The following is a 24,370-nucleotide window of genomic DNA, read 5'->3' on the forward strand; positions in this document are numbered from 1 at the left end:
CCAGCGTGTCTGGTAGGGCAGGAAGCAAGGGAGGTTCCTGAAACTCCCTGTGCTTAGTCTCCTTGGTTACAGGAATGCACCCAAAGGTGATTGGCCGGCTGGCTGTCCTTCGAGGACAGCCACCCTGCTGTGTGAGTGACAGCTAGACTGCGAAGGAATGGGAACGACTTGCATTAAAGGCGAGGTCTTTTGCAAGGAAGGCAGAGTCTACCACTGGACGAAGGAACCGAAGAAGAAACTGGAAGAGAAGCTTGCTGCACCCTCCTGGACAGTTGGTTTGCCCGGTGAAACCCTGCTGCAGTGCTGAAGCGCCGTATTTCTAATAGACTAGAGAAGCCCGGAAAGAAGACTTCTACATTTGGGTTGGTGGGACCAATCAGCCCCAAGATGAACTCGACTGGAACCCCTCTCTCTACTGGCTGTACTTATTTGCTGCTGCAGAAACCGGGTGCCAGGGGACAGGAACACCAGAAACGAGTACATCGCCTGTAAGCCCGACCCGAGCTCCAGGAAGATCTTCAAGACTCCCTCGAAGCAAGACTAACCAAGCCTGAGCCACCTCAACAGAGTGCTGAACCACAAAAGCGAAGGAAGTCCACAAGGCATCCGTGCTATTTGCGAGTAGCTGAAACCATTAAGTGCTGCTGATCTGAATTGTGCGCATTGCTGCCGCCGACCTTCAAACCGTAGTGCAGGAGTCCCCAGACGCCCTCCCTCCCATGACGGAGGCCCAGGAACAACAGGATCATAAGCCAGCTGGAACCTCTTCTTCATACTCAAGGTACTGTGTAATAGGGCTACTTACCTCTTGTGTGTAGCTTGCTTGCTCTCACTGGAGACTTGCATTTGCTGCAGAGTTGCTTGCAGCTCTGCCCTTCACAAGCATCCCAGCGTGTGGCCCAACAGTGATTTCTGTTTACAACAAAACTCTCTTTAGCATTGTGCAAGACTTTTGTGCCATCTTAAAGAAAAGTGCCTCAGCTCCCCTATACTTTTATCAATTGACATTGGCTGTCCTGGCTCCCTGAAGACTCTTCTTACCCTCTGACGTTGTGTTGATCTGTCCCTCAAAAAAGTCATACATACCTTACTTGTATAGCTGGGAAAGTGTTAACCTATATTTCATTGGGAGATTGAAAAGTACTTACCCGTTTGAGAAACATGTTAACCCTTGTTTACTTCTCTAACCTTTTCCTTTTTGCCATAACTTCAGTATTACAATTTAAGTGTGAAAAGTGATACATTAATGTCCACAGTGTCTTACTATTGAAGTCACCTCAGTGTGTAGGAAGTATCTGTGTGCCATCCCAAAAGGGTATCTACTTACTTTATTGAACTGAAGGAGTGTATTGTTGAAGTATATTTAAGTGTTGCATATTGCTACCGTCTAAAGAAAGCTTATTTTAAAACTGACTATTAAATTAATAAATCATTATTTTAATCAAGAAACCTTGAGTATAAGTGTCATTTGAATACCTGTCACTGTGCATCTGAAGGCCAGGGTTACATTTGCCCTCAAACCACTACCAGAGACATTTCTGAGGGATTGGTGACAGAGCATAGCAGAATTGTTTTTAAAATGCTGGTTTTTACATCAGATCTTGAGAAAATGGGGGAGCGGTGTCCATGTGCCAAGGACAGTGAAATGATTCATAGATGAAACTGGTGTAACCTGCATAAAAAGTGTAGTAACTTTTTTTGGGCAAACAATCAGTCCGCTGCTGCCCTCTTAGATCAAAAAGATTATTATTTTGTAAACTGCCAAATTAGGTCTGCTTTTACATTCTGGGCATAGAGAATACTCTATTTGAGTGGACACCACAGGTGGTGGGAGGTATGAGGGGTCACTCCCAAAGCAGCAGAAGGGGCTTAGGAAAAGATGTGTAGATGAAAACGTTTAATCATTTTGTTATGTCAGATCACATTCAATAGAAAATCAAATCAGTAAAAAAACAAGTCTGTATTCCACAGCTCTTCGGGGAGAAAATCTAACAAAGATGCCTGTTTTTTTTTTTATTCTTTATTGAATATAGTTGAAGTTACATCAACTTTTTCAATTTTCAATTTGTAAGAAATAGAAAAATCCATAAACATCAAATCCAAATAACACAAGTATTCATAAAGGTTTAAAAGATGCTAAAATATCAACATACACATTTTTTTTTTCTTTTTCTTTCAGAGGGATAAGCAAGGCAAAGCAAAGAACTCTTAATTTCATTCCATGTTCAAGGCTTTTAAAAAATTGATGGTTGCAATTCTTATACTCATACATTCAGTGGCTGCCATGGCGATCCATCTATTTCTAGGGTCAATTTGTGCAAAGTACGCAAAGTGGTTAACAAAGTGCAGTTTTCTTAAAGTAAATAGCGCAGGACAGTTCAGTAATAAATGTTGTAAAGTTTCAACGATCGTTATATTTTTGCAAAACCTACACCAGTTAAGATCAGAGGGGATTTGCTTTCTTTTTGTTTTAACCTCCCGAGTGGGCCAGATGTTAAACCGCAACCGAAGAATGGCCGTTCTTATAGCAGCAGATGGTGCCAAACGTAAATACGCAGCTATGTCTTTATAACGCTTGGGACCAAAAATTGCAGAATCAAATCTTTGTAGGTTAAGCACTGAGTTCTTGTATCAATCCAGTCTATCATGTACACCTTCTTCTTGGCTTGCTCTGGGTGAAGTACCAGAAATTCAAGTGATATATCAGCCTTCACCATAATTGATAAGATTTTTGAAGACCAATGTCTCGGAAATTTTTCAGCAGAGCTAAGCAAATAGCTAGAAATGGAAGATAATGTGGAGTTATCACATGGGGCTAACAAACATTTGCGAAATAGGGCACATAGGCGCCAGTTATATATGGCAGTTAGAGAGGTTAATCCCAATTCATAGCGTATCAGCACTCCAGGGATACACTGTGGAAGATGTAAAGTTGCACGCCAAAACTTGGCTTCTAGTACATTGAGAAAACCTGAGGGAACAATTAATGTTTCTAAACCATAAAGGATAGTTGCTACAACATTCTGATTCCAATATGTAATGGCAGCTTTGATAGAGAATTTGCCATATTTAGAAACAATTACTCGAGTTTGACAGATTGCCGTGACTAGCTTATGTTTAATTTTATTCAAATGTGAGTCTAGCGTTGGACAACCATCAAAAATTAGGCCCAAGTACACGTAATTTGGTACTATCATTATGGGTATTCCCTCAATTTGCCATTCTAACAAGTGTTTACGTAACCCTTTCGGGACATACGTGACAATTTGTGTTTTTCCAGTGTTTACTATTAGTTCATTTTCTTTAAAATATGAGCATAGTGCTGCCAAAAGCTTACGTAAACCACTGGGAGTTTTAGACACTAAAACAAGATCATCTGCATACCACAAGGCACACATTTTTACACCATTCAATTTAGGAGCATCAGTTGTTATTTTGCTAAAGATCCAGCGTACGTCGTTAATAAAAAAATTAAACAGGGCGGATGCTAGAATGCACCCCTGTTTCAATCCTCTAGATGTTGGAACTGGGGATGAGAGCAGGCCCTCAAAATTCAATCTCACATAGACCTTAGTGTGTGAATGGAGGGCAAAAATAATATCAATAAGAGTTGGAGGACACTCCGCTTTGAGTAACTTATCTATGAGTTTTGGTCTTGAGACCGAGTCAAAAGCGGAGTGGAGATCTATAAACGCAAAATATCTGGCTTGTCTCTTATTAACTGCTTGTTGTCTTATAGCATTCAAAGTAATTAAATTAATGCCAGTACCGAGTCCTGCAACAAAACCAGTTTGTGCTGGGTCACGTTGATTTGCTTTATTTGACCAAGCATTAAAGTCTCTTAATACCAACCTAGAGAATATTTTGCCTGGAACATCCAGTAACGTTATTGGACGATAGCTCTTGGGGTCCATTCGATCACCCTTTTTATAGATCGGAATGATCACAGAAGAGCGCCATGAATCAGGAATATTTTTGGTTTGTATGATGTGGTGGAAAGTATTGTTCAAAATTAGTGCCCATTCTGTTATATTTTGTTTGAGCATTAAATTAGTAAGGCCATCCAGACCCGCTGCTCTAGATGAAGAAGATGATTTGATAAAATCTCGAATAATAGATCTTGTACAGTACAGAGCCCACCCATTTATAGAGCTACTGTTGTACCTATAACCAGTCATCTTGGAATCATCATATAGAGCAGCAAAATGTGTGACCCACACCGATTCAGATACTCCATTGAGTTGTGTATGACCTTGGGGTGATGTATTACATTTGTTCAACAAATCCCAAACCAGTGCAGAGTTTTTGCTACGACAGGCTACCAAAAAGTGTTCGCTGTCTATTTGATACATAGTTGCTCGCCTCATGCGCACCCAATTTCTATATCTCGATGCAGCAACTTTAACTGCCTTAATTTGATCAATCATGGGGAGTTTACGACATTTTCTGATCTCTCTTCTGTAAGCCTTTTTTCTTTCACAGAGAGCTAGATCAAACCCATGCACATGACTTTTAGGAGATTTACTATGAGTGGGATAAAGATTCGCAAAAGTGCTTAACACGTCTATATACGAACCAGTCTTATGTAGTCGTTGGTTGTCTAGAATAGCACCATTCAGGGCTAGTAATTTATTAACTGACCATTTAAAGCGGTTTTTACCTCTATTAACAGATACAGATTGATTATAGCAAGATGCAGTTTTTGAGTGATTTTCAATTTTGGCCGCCAAAAATAGTGCTAAAAGATGGTGATCACTAGATGACTGTTTTACTATGATAAATTTGGTGGTATTCATGAAAATGCTATTCGACATACAGATGTAGTCAATTATAGATTTTGAGTTGCCTCTCTCCAGATGTTCATTGGGGGAATATCACCTATAATTGCACCATTTGCCATCTTTAAATCGTGATCTTCCATATAGGAGATCCATTTTGCACCCTCACAATTCAACTTTCTAGTGTGTGAATCAAAACAAGAAAGGTTCAGATCACCCATAAGTAGGATTCCAGAGATATTTTTTTGTGCAGAAATATACTCGAAGAAAAGAGAAAGCGTATCATAGAAACAGTCATCATTGATTTCTGCCGGATTTCTGTAAAGATTAATAAGTGCGTATATGTGTGAATTAAGGGAGATTTTAACCAATTGCATAAATTTGTTTGGGGCTTTCCAAGGAGATATCTTTAAACCCCTACTCACTTTCACTGCAACCAACAGTCCAGCTGTAGGTCTACCTTTATCAGCTTGAACTGCTGGTAGCAGAATAATCTCATGGTCATCCCATATAGGGGGATTTACTAACCACGTTTCTTGCAATGCCACTATATCATAAGTGTTTAATTCATTGTTTATAGTCCACTGCAGATGAGAATGGCCTCTAGTATTCCAGCTAGCAAGTGAAAGATCAGTAGTGGGCATAACTGCTCGTGGTTATGAACGAGAATTACAAGATGCTCTGGGGTCTGATGAAGAGTCTTTAGTGCAAAAATTGCAGGCACAAGATGGTGCAAGGCTGGTACCTACGACAGATTTGTTATCATCAATCTCCTTAGATTGCTGACGTGCTGGATCAAGGGCTAATAAAAAGCCAAGATTGAATAGATCCATTCTGGCGTTCCACAAAGTATTACAAACAAGTCCAGACTTTATCCATAATCTAACAATGGAGAGATTTTTGTCACACAGAAACTCAACTTGATCCACATCAGTGGAAGAGATGGCATCTAACCCCTCAGTATCTCCAAATATATTTAGAACACTAGCACGACATAAGTCGTATTTCGGAAAGGAGCCATCGCGACACTTCAAAATTAGAGTGTGGAATTGATTAAGTTTCTTTGAAAATGCAATGTTCTCATCATTTATGTAAGGTTTGGTACCATCATTACATAAATCAGAATATCTCTTAATGTTTTGTTTTGCACAAACTTGAGGCCGATTCCTATTACAATGAGAAGGTTTAGAATTCATGCAGGTATCTGATCTGCTTAAGAGAAGTGAAGCTTCGTTTTGGGTAATTTGAGAGGGGTTATATGTTTGAAAGGGTTGATCAATGGTATGTGAAGCTTCGGGCAACACCTCAGAATTTTTTTTTAGGAGATAGGAGTCTACCGCAGCTCTTAAGGAGCTTAAACGGTCTTCAAATCCCACTGTAGAAGCAACAGAGGGAGGTAATCTACTAGCAGCTGTATTAATGACATCACATTGAGTAGGTAATGATGTTTGTACAACAGGAAGGGATTGTTTTATTTGTGTGGTATCAGGCTTAAATGTTAACAGATGTACCAACTCATTCAAGGGATCATACATAGGAGGCGACCTTGAGACTTCCTTTAAAGCAGATTGAGAAGATGGACAGTTGACTAACATAGCTTTAACAACAGGAGAATTTTCGGCTATAGCGGCTACTTCGCTATTCGTAACCACATCGCGACTATCTATAGGGGCAGTAGCACTGTGAACAGCAGTTTCCATCACCGCCAAAGTTTTTTTATTTCTTTGTGTAGCTTTGGATGAGACATAATTTGTCTTTTTGTTGTTCACTAGTGAAGACCCAATTTTTCGTAGGTTTTGATTGACGCCACCCTTTTGTTTGCCGGCGGCAGATTGAACATCACTCTTCACAGGAGAAGCCACCCTGATCCAGGACTCATTATTTTTTGAAGTCACAATTTCCTCCACACATTCAATTGGACGGATAATTTTAGAAAATGTTGGCAATGCTGGGGAAATAGTCAAAGGGTTTCGAGTTAAATTTTCTAGATGTGAGACACGTTGTGTAATGGGTACCCCAGAGTATTCATTTGAACCTTGATGGGATAATATGTGCTTCTAGATGAATTACTCTTTGTTCCAGGTTTCCTAATGAAAGACTTTTAGCACATTTAAGTGAGGTGTCCTTCATCCAATCACTTATATGGTCTAGTTTAACAGTTTGAACAGCTATCTTCTGATCTAAAGAGTTGAAAAGATTAAATAGAGTGGACATAGTAGTGTTAATGGCCCCCAAAGTAATTTCTACTAAGGCAGGATTAGCCGTCGTGGCAAAAGATTGTTGTTTCCTGTCAGTTGTTTGACAGCGGCGGGGGGTCGGATGCAAGAAAGACACCTCCTCATCGAGTCTTATTGAGTCCATGGCGCCTGGTTGTGCACAGTCAGTCATTATAGAAGCTCTTGAGCTTTCTAAATCCCTGCAATCAGAAGAATTTTGACAGGGAGAAGAAGTGGATTTATTTGGACTGGCATATCCCACGTCTTCAATAATTACTGAGGCCAGCGAGACATTCCTGGTTAAGATATCACGTGCTACATTATGGCTTTCGATTGTCGTGTCTTCAATATGAGGAGTCGACTCTTCAAATTCAGTAGCAAAGGATTGAACGGCTCTGATAGGTTTAATAGGAAAATGGGGAACAGTTAATAAAGTTTGATCCGAAATGGTAGAACTCAACGGGCAAGTAGAAGCCTCGTTGTTAATGGTGGGATATTGATTTGGAGGTTCATTACCTGGACAACAATTAAGAGGCTGTGGGTTCGAAGCAATCTTAACCAGAGATGCCAAGTTAATCGGATCAGACATTGCTATACCACCTGACTTTGAGTCATAGAATTTACGAATGTCAGGTTGAGTGGGAGTTTTATTAATAGGGGTTAAAATAATATTTTTCTTAGAAATACGAGTTCGACTTTTGGTCTTTTCCTGTGATTTTGGGATATTTTGGTTGACGGGTGTCTTTGAAAGCAAGGCTAGATCCGATGAACTAGGCATGGAACTTGGAGAAGTAACCATAGGGTCTCTGGTTATCTCCGACGGCATGCCTGTTTTCAGGGTAAACATGTAATGATTTATTACAAAAGCGTTAAAAGGCGATGTGATTTTCTCTTTTATAAAAAAAAAACAGGGCACCAACTCAAATAGCAATGAATGCTGATAAGATTTCAACCACACATCAATTTGAAAAATAAGTGATTAATGTTAGTAGGTGCAGCGGCAATAAACAGTACCTGGGGCAGGGTGGTATAATGCCACCATCTGCCAAACAGCCGCTCAACAGCCAGTGGACTTGACGCCACAGGGCTTATCGCCGCAAGGGCGGCAGCCTCCGCTCTTTGTATGCGCCCGAGATCACGTGATGGAGTCACGTGTCGTGCGTTGCGGTGAAGCCCCGCCTCCTCCATGAAGCACGGCGAGTTAAACGTTGCCGGCAAGAGCGTTAGAGGGCTCGCAGTGCCGGTTCTGTGGAGTGAAGTAAGGTACTCTCCCTCTTCAGGTCAAGGCAAATTCACTACTGAGTAGCACACACGGGGCGGGCGGCAGCCTCCGCTCTTTGTATGCGCCCGAGATCACGTGATGGAGTCACGTGTCGTGCGTTGCGGTGAAGCCCCGCCTCCTCCAGGAAGTGCGGCGAGTTAAACGTTGCCGGCAAGAGCGTTAGAGGGCTCGCAGTGCCGGTTCTGTGGAGTGAAGTAAGGTACTCTCCCTCTTCAGGTCAAGGCAAATTCGCTACTGAGTAACAGAAGAGAGTAAACACCCCCTCCCACCCCCCAATCCTTGGCTCACCTCCAAGTCCAACAGGACGCATCTCTCCTGCCCTAAAAAACATTCACTGGCTCTCAGTTGCTGCAAGAATCAAGTTCAAATCCCTCTGCATCATCCATAAGGTTGTCAGGGGTTAGGGACCACGCTATCTGCAACTTGCTCTCACTAAATACTCTCCCTCTAGACCTCTACGTTCCTCTGGTACCAACTCTTTGCGTGTCAAGTGTTTCGCTAAACAGAGGGTCGGTGGCCAATCTCTTTCCTCAGCTGGCTCCCTCTTATGTAACACCTCCTCCTTCCCTCTGCTAATTGGACAGCTGATGAGTGGTGACCCGAAGGCCCTTATGTGTCCTTCAGTGCCCTGGCCTCCCACACCAAATAGTCTTCAGGCTCCACCCGCCCCCAGCACTTGCCTTGGCACTCTCTGGCCTTCGCCACTGTAGGCCTGCACATACCCATTTATGTTTTTGAGCTGAAAGTTCCCTAGCACTTACCCCCCCTCTCCACTTTCCCCTCTCCTCGTTCTGCACTTGCACACTCTGAATGCTCACAAGGTCTAGTAGATTCGTCTTTATCTTCCAGTGTATTCATTATTTTCCATCCTCATGTTCCCTCCCTTTTGCCCTGTGGGCGCTTTGAAACACAATTTACTTGTTGAATAAGCGCTTTACAAATGCACAATAAATATAGATCCCTGCTTGTGTAGGATTCAACACAAAATGAAACGGACTGTGTTGTGTGTTCCACTTAAACTCAAGCTAAACCCGACTACATAGTGTTAGAGGGAAGAAAATCCCTCCTGGTCCTGAAGTTCACAAGCCTCTGCCTGCTGTGCTGAATCCCTGGGCTAGGCATGCACTGCTTCAAGACTGCCTAGACCATCCATAAGGCTTGCAAAATCTACTAGCCCACGCCCATTGGAGAATTTATTAAGGGTGAGTACCATTTCCATGGTACTCTACCTTGCTGGTTAGTACGAGTTTGTTTGGAACCTTAATTTGACAATTACTGCAAACAAAGTTGCAGTAAACAGCACAGCATGGCTTTCCTTTGGGTGGCAACATAAATATGAAGTGTGCTTATGGTGACATGTACCATTTTACAGAAAGCACCAGTAAATATTTTGTCATCCATCACCATGAGTTTAACTAATTTCTCTTAAATCGAGTGTGTAAACTAAGTTAGTCGCTTAGCAGGTCTAGTTGGATTTTTTTTAGAATTTCCTAGGTCTGAGTCATTCAATATTCCCAGACAGCTATTAATTTCCAATTCTCTAGAATGTGTGCAGGCAGCAGTGTCATATTCAATAAAACATGCATTTATAATAATATCCCAAGTCCAGTCGTAACAGTAAATTCAAAGCTTGATGGCAGGAGTGTTAGCCTAAGGAAACAGAGTGGGAAAGAGGGCTGATGCCCAACATAAAATACAATTTAGAAAATAATTGTTTGAAAACTAAAACAAAAACAAAAAGAAATCTATTTTGACAATGAGAAAAAAACGAGTTTAAAATACCCAGCGGGTAAGCCTTTTCCTTTCAGGTGGGTGCTTTGTTGAATATTATATGAAACCCACTTCCGGAGTACCTAACATTTTTTAAAGAGAAGGCTCGAATTTCTATGATTATTTTGACATTCTACAGAATGTTACAGTATTTTATTTATACTTTAAAAAGTATTCAAAGGTCCTGCTTGACAACAGGTGAGGCGACATATTCAATGCCTGTAAAACTGTGAATAATCTTTGCTGGAGAAATTAGGTTCACTTGCATCATTACACACATGTAACTCAACGAACATTGACTGGTCAAACGTGCGCTCATTGAAGACAGGCTGATGCACCACTAGAAAGAGAAGAAGGGCAAGCCAAAGTATTTATTAATGAATGCATGCCGAGGAAGTGTAGCTGTAGAAAGGAACAAGTTACTTACCTGTAACTGTTGTTCTCCAGCATGGGTCTCGCATGGATTCACATGCTCATGAATATTCCCCGTCGTCAGGCTGGGAATCCTCAGTAAAGAAAAATCAGTATCAGTTTCGTTTCTGATCTGTCTTTCGTAGTAGTAACCAATCACTGATCTCTGCGTCATACTGACCACAGCCAATGACTGCCATCTCCCTAAGCCCCGCCTCTGGCAGCCATCCTCAGATTTGGTAGCACGTGAAGTGGCAGTATGACCAAGTGAAGAGCCGCAGAGGGGTAGGCGGGAGGGTTCGCATGTGAATCCATGCCAGACCCATGCTGAAGAACAACAGTTACAGGTAAGTAACTTGTTCCTTCTCCAGCATGGGGTCTGGCATGGATTCACATGCTCATGAATAAAAGAATACATAGCAGTACATACATGAACAACCACGGGAGGTGGCAACAAGCTCAACATTAAGCAATAAAACAACTCAACATTAAGCATCTCTTACCTCCTCACCAGGCTCACCTTAAGCGAACAGGTTGCGCAGCACTGCCTGGCCGACCCTGGACTACTCCCTGGAACCCCAGTCGACGCAGTAGAATTTTGTGAAGGTGTGCGTCGACCTCCACGTAGCAGCCCTGCAGATATCCAGCAGGGGCACACCAGATAGGAACGCCGTGGTAGCTGCGATCGCTCTGGTGGAATGGGCTCTCGGACGGCCGGACAGCGGTTGGTTTGCCAACCGATGACAGTACATGATACAGCCGGAGGGCCATCTGGAAATGGAAGCCTTTGAGAGAGCCTTCCCCTGATTGACAGGTCCAAAGTTCACAAAAAGTTGTGACGTCTTCCGAAAACTCTTTGTGCGGTACACGTAGAACTTCAGCGCTCTAGCCACATCCAGCGAGTGCAAAGTCCTTTCAGCCGGCGACAAAGGCGAAGGGAAGAAAACAGGCAACACCAAGGGTTCGTTGAGGTGGAAGTCCGACGGCACCTTGGGCATGAAGGAGGGGTGCGTCCTGAGCACTACCCTCGTGTCGTGAAAAGTCAAGTACGGAGGCTTGCAGGAAAGGGCCTGGATCTCTCCCACCCGTCGTGCGGAGGTGATGGCCACAAGAAACGCTGTTTTCCACGACAAGAACTTCAACGGAGCCGAGTGCAGAGGCTCGAACGGAGGTCCCATGAGCTTGGTCAGCACCACGTTGAGCTCCCACGCCGAGGCCGGAGCCTTCACCGGCAGGAACGACCTGGACAGTCCCTTCATGAATTCTTTCACCAGACGATGAGACCACAAAAACGTCTGTCCCGTGGTTCTGGTGTATCGGGAGATTGCAGCAAGATGAATCTTGATGGAAGCGTGCGCCAGTCCAGCCTTGGCCAGCGTCAGTAGGTACAGCAGTACTTGAGGAGCTGTAATCCGTAGAGAGTTAATCTTCTGTGTGTGGCACCAGACAGAGAACCTCTTCCATTTGTGTCCGTAGCATTTAAGAGTTGAGGACGCCCTGGCCTTTGCAAGAACCTCTCTGCAGTCGGCCGGTATGTCGTAACCTCCAAACTCTAACGCTGCAGGAGCCAGGCCTCCAAGTTCAGTGACTTCGGGTCATGATGGAGGATGGCGCCTCCTTCCCTGGAGAGAAGATCCGCGTCCACTGGCAGCTTGATTGACGGGGACGCTGACAAGTCCTTAAGGTCCGGGAACCATATCTGCCTCGGCCACGCAGGTGCGACGAGGATCATCCTGCACCGTGACCTCTTGAGCTGGTTGATGAGCCGGATCAGCAACGGCAATGGAGGGAACGCGTATAAAAACAGGCCCTCCCAGGTGAACGAGAAAGCATCGCCCATGCTCCTCGGCTGGGGAAACCTGCTGGCGAACCTCCGGCACTTGGAGTTCGTCGCCGTCGCGAACAGATCGATCTGGGGTGTGCCCCACCGTCGGAAGAGGCGGTCCACTAGACCCTGTCGTAGTTCCCCCTCGTGGCACGAGCAAAGCTCTCTGCTGAGCGAGTCGGCGATGGTGTTTTTTATTCCTGCCAGATGAAACGGCACCAGAAACATCCCTTGGGCGACGGCCCAATGCCACAGATCCTGCGTCTCCTTGGACAGGGCTGGGGATCTGGTACCGCCCTGCTTCCTGATGTAGAACATGGTGGTGGTGTTGTCGGTGAAGATCCTCACCACCTTGCCCTTGAGGGACAGAAGAAAGGACCTGAGGGCCCAAAACACTGCACGGAGCTCCAGGACGTTGATATGGAGGGACTTCTCCGTCGGAAGCCAAAGGCCTCTCGCGTGCAGATTTTCGGTGTGCGCTTCCCACCCTTCCAGGGAGGCATCCGTGGTCACTGTCTTCTGGTGGCCCGGGGCCTGGAAGTCCATGCCCGCCGTCAGATGCGCGCGGGTGCCCCACCACCGGATCGCTCATCGGAAACTCTTGTCGAGTGTGATCCTGTCCTCGAAGCTGCCCGTCGTCTGGATCCAGCGAGCGTCCAGGAACTCCTGTAACGGGCGCATCCGAAGCCTGCACATGCGGATGAGATAAATGCAAGAAGACATCATTCCGAGGAGGGATTTGATGGACCTCACCCTGGCCGCGTCCGCAACTAGCATCCGCTGCACCTTGCCCAAGATGGCCCTCGTCCTTTCCTCCGAAGGAGAGGCCAGAAGCGCCACTGTGTCGAGTTTCGCTCCCAGAAACAGTGCGTCTTGCGCGGGCACCAGGTGGGACTTGGCGTAGTTTATGGAGAATCCCAGGTCCGTGAGTAGTTGGACGGTCCTCGCCGTGTGCTCCGTGGCGAGCTCCCTTGTCTTTGCTCGGATGAGCCAGTCGTCCAGGTAGGGGTAGACGTGGATCCCCTCCAGGCGCAGCCGCGCCGCCACCGGTGCGAGGCACTTGGTGAACACCCTGGGTGCCGACCTCAATCCGAAGGGAAGGGCTCTGAACTGGTAGTGACGCCCTTGGACCACGAATCTGAGAAACTTTCGGTGTCCCTTTAGGATGGGGATATGGAAGTAAGCATCCTCCAAATCCAACGACGACAGGAAATCGCCCTCCTCCAGCTGACCCAGGACGTGCTGGAGGGTGACCATCCGGAACTTCTGTGCCTTGATGAAATTGTTCAGTCGTCGTAGGTCCAGGATGGGACGCCATCCTCCTGTCTTCTTCTTCACGAGGAAGTATCTTGAGTAAACTCCGGAGCCCCGAAGCCTCGTTGGGACGAGCTCGATGGCGCCTTTCTTGAGCATCGCCTTTACCTCCAAGAGAAGTTGAGGGACGTGATGTTCCTTCCTGGCCACGGGGGGGATGCGCGGGTACTTCTTTAGAAACTCGAGCGCGTGACCCTGGGCCAGGGCGTCCAGCACCCAACGGTCGGTGGAGATGGACTCCCACACGCTGACTAAGTTCGCCAGCCGGCCTCCCACCGGGATGCTTCGGTGGGGGCCCGACCCCACGGCCGGTTCAGTCCTGCTTCGACGAGGCTTTGCCGCCTTGTCCTCCCTGGCGACGACGGGGGGGGTCCGCCCGACTTGCCTCGTCCCCTGTAGGCCTCCTGTGACGACGAACGGGCCGCTTGACGGTAGGTGGAATATCCGCCGCCGGAACCTTTGGAGGCACCCTGCTTTCCTCCGGTGCTCCGAAAGGGCGGCCGTCGTTGCTGGAGAACACCAAGAGCCCGGGCCGTCTCCGTGTCCGTCTTGATGGCTTGCAGGGAATCGTCCACTGTTTTCCCAAACAGGTTGCTCCCGTCGAACGGCATGTCCAAAACTCTGGTCTGCACGTCCTGCCGGAAGTCTGTTGCCTTGAGCCATCCACGCCGTCTAAGGCACACGCCGTTGCCCAACTGGCGAAACCCAGTGTCAGCGATGTCCGTCGCTATCGTAATGGCGTGGTCCGATGCCACTTCTCCTTCCTGCAAGATCTCTAGGGCCTCCACCCTCTTGTCGTCCGGTAGGAAGTCCAGCAGGGGGGCGATCTTGTACCACAACTCCCTGTCGTAGCGAGCTACGATAGCCAAGGCGTTGGCAGCCTTAATCGTCGTCGCTGCCTATGAGATGACTCTGCGTCCCATCGTGTCCAATTTCTTTCCCTCGCCGTCCGGGGGGGAGGTTGACGTAGAGGCCGATGCCCCCCCCGCCTTTTCCTGGCCGCCGCGGAGACGACCGAGTCCGGGGTAGGCTGTGGCCGAAGGCACAAGGGGGCCGCGTCCGGGAACCCGGTACTTCTTCTCGTACCGATCCCTTCTCGCAGGCGTTGTGGATGGGTTCTTGAGGAGGGTGAGACCCTCATCCCAGATATCGTCCAGTAGAGGTACAGCGAGGACCGTCTTCCTCTTGGTCTTGCGCCGTTGATAAAGGAAACCTTCCTTCTTCTCTTCCGGGCAGAGCTGGAAAAGCTTGGATGCCCTGGCGATCATGGCATGAAACGATCCAATCTCGTCGGGCGGGGAAGCCCGGGGAGGAGGTGACGACGGAAGATCCTTGTCGTAAACTTCGTCGTCTGTACCCGTCGCGGCCGTGTCCGTCCCCGTATCATCCCCACGGGTCGTGGACGAGGAGGAGGGCTGAGCAGGGCGCGATGGTTGAAAAGGAGGTGGAGGATGAATCCTTCTTCTCTTAGGAGGGGGGCTCCCAGAAGGGCCTGGCTCCGGGTCCCCCGTCGGGAGCGGTTCCTCCGTTGGTGGTAACGGCAATCTCGTCCTTATCTCCGAGCATAAGGACTGTATAGCCAACAAAATGGCCGCCGAGTTTTCTTGCGGCACTGCTTTAGGGGATTCCGACGGTCGGTCAGGAACCTCCTCGGCACCCTCGACGTTCTCGTCGTCTCCTTCGTCGGGGTCCCTCCCGACGGGCTGGTCTTCTTCCACGCCAATGCCGTGGCTTAAGACTTCGATCAGCTCTTCTTCAGAGGTTGAGGCCGAATCCACGATGGCCTCCTGCCCCCCCTTTTTCTTCTCCGTCAGAGGTTTCACGGGGGTCCTGTCGATGGGCTTGAAAGAGGACTCCCTCCGCGGTGGCAGGGAGACTCTGGGCCCCGAGGTCGCCTTCACTGGTGTAGCCTACACAGGCTGAGCCAGGGCCGCTGCGACTGTCTCGATAGAGGCCTTGGCAGGGTGGATCAAGGCTTTCACCACCTTAGGTGCGCTCACCGCCTTCTCCTTGGGGGGGGGGGGGGGGGGAGTGTCACCGCCTCGCTCCCCCTCCGATGGGGCCTTCGAGCTCGACCGGGGCCTCTCCAGAAGCTTCGCCGGGTGCTCGGACTTCCTCTTACTCAAGCCAGAGCGTTGGCTCATGGTTGATGGCGCCGGGGAGGTTGCGCCCTGCCTGGCAACCGAAGAGCCCGACCGTTCGGCGCTCCCGGTGCCAGCGGACTCGCGGTGCTTGGCCTTCTGTTGGGCCCCTGTCGCCGGGGCGCCCTCAAAGGTCTTAGAAGACCGCTCGGACGACTTCTTTTTCTCGCCTGACGGGCTCTTCCCTTCCAGCCAGTTGGCGAGACGCAGATGGCGGTCCTTCATGGTCCGCTCCGACATGTTGCCGCAAAACGCACAGTCCTTCTCCACGTGCGTCTTTGTCCTCATGCAGGCAGTAGAGGCGGCAAAGGGAGTGTTCGTCCTCCTTGAAGACATTCTGAAGCTGGCATCCAGGGCAGACCCTGAACAGCTTTCCGGGCGTCGAGCTTCCCTTCTCCTGGGCCATGTCCGAGATGGGCCTGAGAAACTTCTGGAGTCCTCCAAAGGCGTGGCTCGACAAAATCTTCACCCTTGAGGGGCGTAGAAGAATCCGACACGGGTCCCCGTTGATCGGATAAAGAAACGGTGGAGCTTTAGGCTCTTTTGACTGAAAAAGAGAGAGAATTTTCCTATGAAAAAGCGCGAAAACGCACTAAAGCTCAGGAGCAATAGCACCAAGATCCCAACGCTTGAACGTGCGGTAAAAATCTGAGGATGGCTGCCAGAGGCGGGGCTTAGGGAGATGGCAGTCATTGGCTGTGGTCAGTATGACGCAGAGATCAGTAATTGGTTACTACTACGAAAGACAGATCAGAAACGAAACTGATACTGATTTTTCTTTACCGAGGATTCCCAGCCTGACGACGGGGAATATTCATGAGCATGTGAATCCATGCCAGACCCCATGCTGGAGAAATACAGCAACACAAAAAGTAAACATGAACCAACAGTGCCAACACAATAATATTACAGGTTTTCCTTGAACAGTTATCAAAAAGTGCACGTGTTAATCCTTAGGGAGCAGAAATAGAGAGACCTCTTTCAAATGTTCAAGAAAAGGTCAGTGATTACTTTTAGCAACATGGCAAGTCTCGAAACAATCCACATGATCAGCTAGTGCCACAAAAAATCCATCACTTACTCTTTACAGATGAGAACAGTATTGCCACGGCATAGGTAGCCAGTATACTTTGCTCCAGCCAAGTAGGCCATTAGCTTTAGGTCATCTCTGTCACTATCTGTGAATCCAGTCACTGAAATAATCTGGAAGAACAAATAAAAATAATGAATAATAATGACAAACAACAAAAAACTGGGCACTAATTATTTTGATAATTTTCTTCACACTTTATAATTGAATTTATTTAGGCAGTATCCTCCTCCCAGCAATACCCTCAAACTGCGGGCACAAGTTGAAAATTCCAAGCAATTCAGGTAATGATAGGATAATGTATGTCTGGATTAACAAGAAACTGACCGTGCAACAACAAGGATGCAACAGACCCATACTGTGAGACAGGAACAGAAAGCATGTTCACCTTTTCCATCGCGTTTAACCCTTATGTTTACATTTCTTTAACTCAGATGTGTAGCAGTGAGGTGTCAATTACTTTGACTACAGCTACTACAGACTGTTGAGCTCAGCAAGTTAAGTGCTTGCTTCAGAGATCTGCGTGCAGCCAGCAGACTCGGATTGGATTCCAGATATTATGCCTCATTACGAGTTCAGTGTTAACCCGCCAGTAGCACCGGCGATTTGCCACCAGACTCTAAACACTGTTCCACCGCGAGATACCCTGGTGCCACCGGGACATTCCCAGTGGCCCGGGATGTCAGGCGGCAGAAAGTAAGTCCCATATGACTCCGCTGGAATGGGGAAACAGAAGCACTGGCACTGTTGCAAACGGTGCAGGTGCTTCTGTGAAAACCATGCCTGCAGGTGCCCACGGAGGGTCATATTCCAGGAGCAACGGCCCCTGCAGGCTTACTTGTAGTGCGGCGGTCCGGAAAGGGTGATGTACGCTGCTACTAGCACCGACCATACTCTCAGCTCGTTTCCCCTGGTAGTGTAAATAAGGGGCCACACTAACGTAAGAGTCCATTAGAGCATCCTGAAAGAATTAATGCGGTGAGGAAATAACTGGTTACAATGGTAGGAGACTGCATATAAATACTCAATGCCTGCTTTAAATCTACACAGTCTCATGAAGGCAAAGCGGTCTCATGATGGCAAAGCGGTCTCCAACCTGTGGATCTCCAGATATTTTGCACTGTGACTCATGATCTCTGAACATTGACTATGCTGGCAAAGGCTAATATTAATTGAAGTCCAAAACCTAAGAAGAGACCAAGGTTGCAGACCCGCGTCTCAAAGGAACATGGACGTTCATACTAGTGAGTCACCATTCCCAAAAGGTAGGAACATATGCTTTAAGTTTGCATTGGATGGCCAGACCCATTCAGTGCAGTGATTTCATACCATACGGCTCTTACAATTAAAAATAGAAGTAAAACTTGGAGAATAAATGCTTACTCAAGATCATGGCCAAATGTATGATTGGCAGGCTCAGCAGATCATCAAAGACTAGCGGATTATGTTGATCACTTTCATCCTAGCATCGTAATTGGACTACATTTAATTATGTTAAAAACAAAATTGCATTTGGAAAAATAATGCTTAAATATATAACAGTTATGGTGGTTTTTGCTTTTGCACATGCATCTGGGTAGGTTTGTAAAACCGCTCATCATAAGGTGGGGCAGAGCGCAAGGCCCATAAGGGAAGCCAAATCTCGCTTAAAATGGTGGAGAGGCAGTGCAGTGACGCTTAACTATAGGACGGGGATGTAGGCAGACACAGTTAGACACTTATCCATAGAAATACACTACACTTGTATACTGAAAAATGTACTCATTTATTGTGCTACATAGATATACCTATTTTAGTTAAATACGTAGTTTAGCAACAATACATAATATAAAAATTCCTTTTGTATTATACAAACAGTAAACGTCATGAATAGACAACACACCTGAGTGTTGGGGAGAATTCTCAAAAATGTGCTAATTCCCTTCACCTTAGAGACCCCAAGCAACGTTGCTGGATTTTGAGGACTTGATTTTTTTACCTGGAGAGTGTGTGACCCTTTTTCCCACTCACTCATGTGTTTTTTTTATAATGTGTTTGACACTTGTGTTTCTTTTGGTTATGGAGTCTAACCAACTCCATAGGCATCATATTTCTATGTGTGACAAACAGCACCCTCAGTGCAGTGGCACAGGAAAACCTTTTCAGACGTTCCCAAGGTTTAAATACCTTTTCTGGGATAAACTATCTTACTAAGTAACCCCTCCAGCACTCTATTGTATCCCCCATGTCTCGAAACTCATGTGGCAGTCAAATGCTACCCTTTCCTCTCAGAATGGTTGGTGGCAGTGGTTTTACAAAAAACTACCATGATTTTTTCCTAACCGCGAACACCGATAGCGTTAAATTGTCAGAGCCATGTTTTTCAAGATGGTGTCTGAGCCCCCTATGTAAAAACAGGTACCAGTCTTCTTTTTTCGCTGTTTCTTTGTGGAAAGGTCCTTCTAGAGTTTTGCTCTGCGCGCCAAACCTAGTTTGGTTCCTTCGTTCATTCGCCTTTGGCAGGCTTGAGGAGTGTTTTGGGTGGGCAGGAAGTGAGGGAGATGCCCGAAACTCCCTGTGCTTAGTCTCCTAGGAGACCCAAATGCACTCTGTGGTGATTGGCCAGCTGACTATTTGGCCAGGACAGCCACCCTGCTGGGTGAGTGACAGCTAGGCTGGAATGAATGGGAGAGAACTGAATAAAAGGTGAGTCTCTTGGATTGGAAGGCACAGTCGAACACTCGAACGAAAGAACTGAAGATGAGCTTGAAGAGGACAGCTGCAACTCCTGGACCGTTGGTTTGCCCGGTGAAGCCCTGCTGCAGGTCTGAATTGCCAAGTTCACCTCGATAGATAAGCCCCTACAAGGACGACTTCTCCCTTTGAGTTGGTGTAACCAATCAACTCGACAGTAAGCCACCTGGATACCAATCTCGGAGCTGGTTGCCTTTTCCTCAGAGTGCTGCAGGAATCCGAATAACCAGGGAGAGGGACACCAGTTTGTGTGCTTTACTACAGCTACCGGAATTGAAGTTTGCCAATTGCCAGCTTTTGGACCAGTCCCCGTGCAGGAGTCCCCAGACGTCCTCCTTCTTGTCCCCACGACTGAGGCACAGGAACATCGAGATCTGCAGGAACTGCCAGGAACAGAAGTCTTCAGCTGCATCTTTTTCTTCATTTCTAAGGTACTGTGAAATCAGACAGAATACTCCCCTCTCGCAGTGAAAGTGCTTGAAACATTCACATCTTGCAGGCCTAATCAGCTTCTGACCCAAAATATGATTCTTCTTTTTACAAACTACTTCCAAGAACTTGTGCAGAGACTTCACCATTTACTTACCAGACCCGCTTTATCCTATCCAAGACTTTAGCCGATTGACTTTGACCTAGACTATTGAATTGACTCTTCTGGTGAACTCTAAATGTTTGCACTGTCTGAGAATAACTGTAACCTTTCATGTTATAATAATATTTGCCTTTTACTCTGCTTGAAAAGTATTCTGAAATAGTATTGAAGTATATTTGTGTGCGATTATGTTGCCTCCTTCTTATGAATGTTTTATAACCGACAGATAAATTAATAAGTATTTATCAAAGAAACCTTGAGTCTAAGAGTTTACTTGAACACTTGTGATTGTAGACCTCTGTGTAACATTACTGCTCAAATTCCCCTCTTGAGATAAGCCAGGTTGCTCAGCTCCGCTACCAAAACTGTGTAGTACAGACTTATACCAAAGGTTGGTTTTGCTTAAACCTGTAGTCCTAGTTGTGTGTAGTGGTCGTAAAGGGTACTGCATAAACACTTTGCCTAACACTGAGGCAGGCACTTTATATGTAAAGACAAGTGTGAGGAATAGAATTGAAGCATATATTATTAAGAGTCATGCAAAATCCCAATACTAACATTAAGCAAGTCACAGAATGTCTACACCTCTAGGACATAGTATTTGAAAACAGACAAATGCACACATCAGTCAATATTTCTATGGGGCTGGAAGCCATACTAAAACACAGTCAGCAGCCTCCCCCCAACCTCCCCCAGCCTGCGAAAGACAAGAGCTACCCACACCAAGTAATCACACTTCAGGGAACACTAATTACAGTGTCACCAGAATAAGTGAAAGAGTAAATAGGTATTCACATTAACAGATTGGAAGACCAGACTTAAAAAAAATATATTAAAAAAAAGAAAAAATGAAAATCACAGAAATCAATGAGATTAAATCAAAAAGTAATACACAGGCATAGGGAAAAGGCAATTAAGTCTCAGTTCCACACTGCAGTGTGGAACTGGGGCAAACATTTGCAGGGCGAACCAGAGGAGACCCCAAAGAAGAGTTCCAAAGGTTGGTTTGAGGACCGGGAACACTAAAAGAAGATGAAGCACAGCAGGAGATGATCCGATGGAAACCCACGAGAAAATGTGGTAAATGGCCACCTGCAAATAAGTCTTGATCCCAGACCAATGGAAACCCTTAGGTTTATTTTCTTGAGTAACCCCGCAGGACCCAGAGGTACTTGGCTTGCCAACCGTCGGCTCCAGAAAGGCCAAATAAATGCAGCACCAGATTTCTTTCCTAGGTGCAGCTATAGGATACAACTTCCCAGAGCCAATGATTACTCCAATGACAAAAAAGGCTCCTACAAGAGAACCCGTGCAGCAGAAGCAAAAGCAGCAAGGAAGATTCCAGTAAGGCGGGAGAAAACAAAGCACAGGTTTGAGTGACAAAGTACAAAAGTAAGGGCACCCACCAGCCGGAGAAGACTACTTTGGAGGGGGATCCCAGGACTGCCCTGAAACGCAGTTGAGGCAGGGTGCAGGAACCTCAACGATAGCAACCAGCACACAGACGTAGACCCTCAGCAGGAAGTGGTGGTAAAACAGTTTGGAAACAGTCCCAGCACAGAAGGCCTGACCCAGCAGACAAGCAGAGACTAGTCTACAACAGTAAAGAAACATGGAGAATGCCTCACAAGGAGCCCACATGGGCAGGATGACTATTTTAGGCCTGCTGCCTAGTTTGTTTGAACTAAAAACCATGAAAACAAAACGGCAGTCCGAAAAGTTACATTCAGCTGGCAATGTGGGGAAAATGCTTGCAACTGTGGTGACTCCAAAATGAAACCACAGCCCCAAGTGTATCCTCCAAAATCAATGAATATTTAACCTAGGGCACAGACAGGGTGCTTAAGCCCACCCATGGCCTGGTAGCCTTAGCCTTATGAGGGACCCAAGGCAATATACTCTTAATGGGTGGAAAAGGGTTGCAATTGCAAGACTTCTGCTGAAAGTTCCTTTGATAACCAAAAAAAGGTCAGTGATCCAAAAATAAAGAGGAAAAAAAGAAAAAAGGAACAAATGACTTACCTGTAACTATTGTTCTCCAGCATGGGTCTGTCATGCATTCACATCAGGCCGGGAATCCTCAGTAAAAGAAAAAAGTTTCACTTTCTGTTAGGGAGAATTCTTAAAAATGTGCCAATTCCCTCTACCTTAGAGACCCCCAACAACTTTGCTGGATTATGAGGACTTGATTTCTTTACCTGGAAAGAGTGTGAGCCTTTTTCCCACTCTCATGTATTTTGATGTGACTTTATACACTGTTTGTTATGGAGTCTAACCAACTCCATAGGCATCATCTTTTACAATTGTGTCACAAAGCACCTTCAGTGCAGTGCCACAGGGAAGTCTTTCAGATTTCTTAAGGTTTAAAAACCTTCTCTGGGATCAACTACTGTTTCCCAGAACAGTGTAGTGAAATTGACTTCACTTAGTCCTATAAATTTCTAGCCGCAGCACACCCTATCTTACAATAGAGTGCTGGAGGGGTTACTTAGTATCCCCTTTGTCTAGTTACTCAGGTTAACAGTCAAATGTTACCCTTTCCTCTCAGAATGGCTGGTGGCAGTGGTTTTACAATGAACTACCATGATTTACCCCGACCACCAACTGTTCGCAGCTCCAGTAACGTTAAATCGCGGGAGCCATGTTTTTCAAGATGGCACCTGAGCATCCTTTGTTAAAACCATTCCCGGTCTTTTTTCGACCATTTCTTTGTGCAAAGGTCCCACAAGTTTTTCTCTGCGCGCCAAACCAGGTTTGGTCTCTTTGTTTATTCGCCTTTGGCAGGCTTCAGGAGTGAAACCCGCCTCTGGCTCCAGAGTGTCTGGGTTAGGCAGAAGTGAGGGAGGTGCCCGAAACTCCCTGTACTTAGTCTTCTAGGAGATCCAAATGCGCTCTGTGGTGATTGGCTGGCTGACTGTCAAGGACTGCCACCCTGCTGCGTGAGTGGCAGCTAGGCTGGAATGAATGGGAGAGAACTGAATAAAAGGCTAGTCTTTTGGCTTGGAAGGCAGAGTCGATCACTGGACGAGGGAAATGGAGACAAGCTTGAAGAGGACGACTGCTGCAACTCCTGGACCCTTGGTTTGCCCGGTGAAGCCCTGTTGCAGGTCCGAATCACAAGTTCGCATCAACAGAGAAGCCCTGCAAAGGACGACTTCTCACTTTGAGTTGGTAGGACCAATCAACTCCCAAGTAAGCCACCTGGACACCCATCTCGGAGCTGGTTGAATTTCCTCAGAGTTGCTGCAGGAAACCGTAGAGCACGGAAGAGGGACACCAGATTGTATGTGTTACTTGTAAACTGGCTTAAAGCTTTTGCAAGATCCTACGGACTCCCATGAAGAAGGATTGACCAAGCCTGACCCCCTCAGTCGAATGCGGGACCTCAGATGTGAGGAAAGTCCCCCTTGACAGCCAGGAGCCACGCTTATTGCCATGTGCTGTACCACAAGGAGCTGAAATGCTAAACAGCCACTGAAAGTAAAGTTTGCCAGCTTTGACGGTGCCAATACAGTGCAGGAGTCCCCCGACGTCCTCCCTCTTGTCGCCACGACCAGGAACAGTGAGATCTGCAGAGCAGTAAAGGAACAGAAGTCTTCAGCTGCATCTTTTTCTTCTTTACTAAGGTACTGTAAAAACTAGCCTAAGAGAACTTACCTCTTACTGTGTAAAGTGCTTGTAACTTCTGCAACTCACAAGTCTAATCAGCTTGTGGCCCTACATTTGATTCTTCTTGTTCTCAAAGACTCCTAAGAACTTGTGCAAAGACTTTTCCATTTGCTTACCTGAAGTGCTGCATCCTATACAAAGACGTTGGCCTATTGACTTTGGCTTAGCCTATTGAATTGAATGACTCTTCTCATAGCTATCTGAAAGTATTTGCCCTGCTTATGACTATTTGTATTTCTTGTGTTCCAATAATAACTTTTGCCCTTTTCTTACTTTTTAAAGAGTATTCTGTATGCCAAAAGTAAGGTATTGATGTCCCATGCACCCTTGTTACTGAAGTCACCTGCGGGTGTAGGTTGTCTCTGTGGGCCATCCCAAAGGGGCCTTGTCAGATCAAGAAACTAGTGTACATTATTGAAGTAGATTTGTGTGTTACTATTCTATTGCTCCCTTCTGAAGAAGGCTTTATAACCGACTAATATATTATTGTTTATGCAAGAAACCTTGAGTGTAACAGTTTATTTGAATACCTGTAACTGTGAACCTTTG

The 24,370-nt window shown here is 46.3% G+C and overlaps 1 protein-coding gene across 1 annotated transcript in view; it reads right to left on the minus strand.

Moving 5' to 3' along the window:
* PAXIP1 (PAX interacting protein 1) overlaps window positions 1–24,370 on the minus strand; it is a 584,896-nt gene that overhangs the window by 251,564 nt on the left and 308,962 nt on the right. Inside the window, exon 11 of the mRNA XM_069647937.1 lies at window positions 16,819–16,940. Within this exon, the coding sequence (XP_069504038.1) occupies window positions 16,819–16,940 (122 nt within the window). The remainder of the gene's footprint in view (window positions 1–16,818; window positions 16,941–24,370) is intronic.

The sequence above is a fragment of the Ambystoma mexicanum genome, chromosome 2q (assembly GCF_040938575.1).
Source record: "Ambystoma mexicanum isolate Mex_15411 chromosome 2q, UKY_AmexF1_1, whole genome shotgun sequence".
Classification (NCBI taxonomy): domain Eukaryota; kingdom Metazoa; phylum Chordata; class Amphibia; order Caudata; family Ambystomatidae; genus Ambystoma; species Ambystoma mexicanum.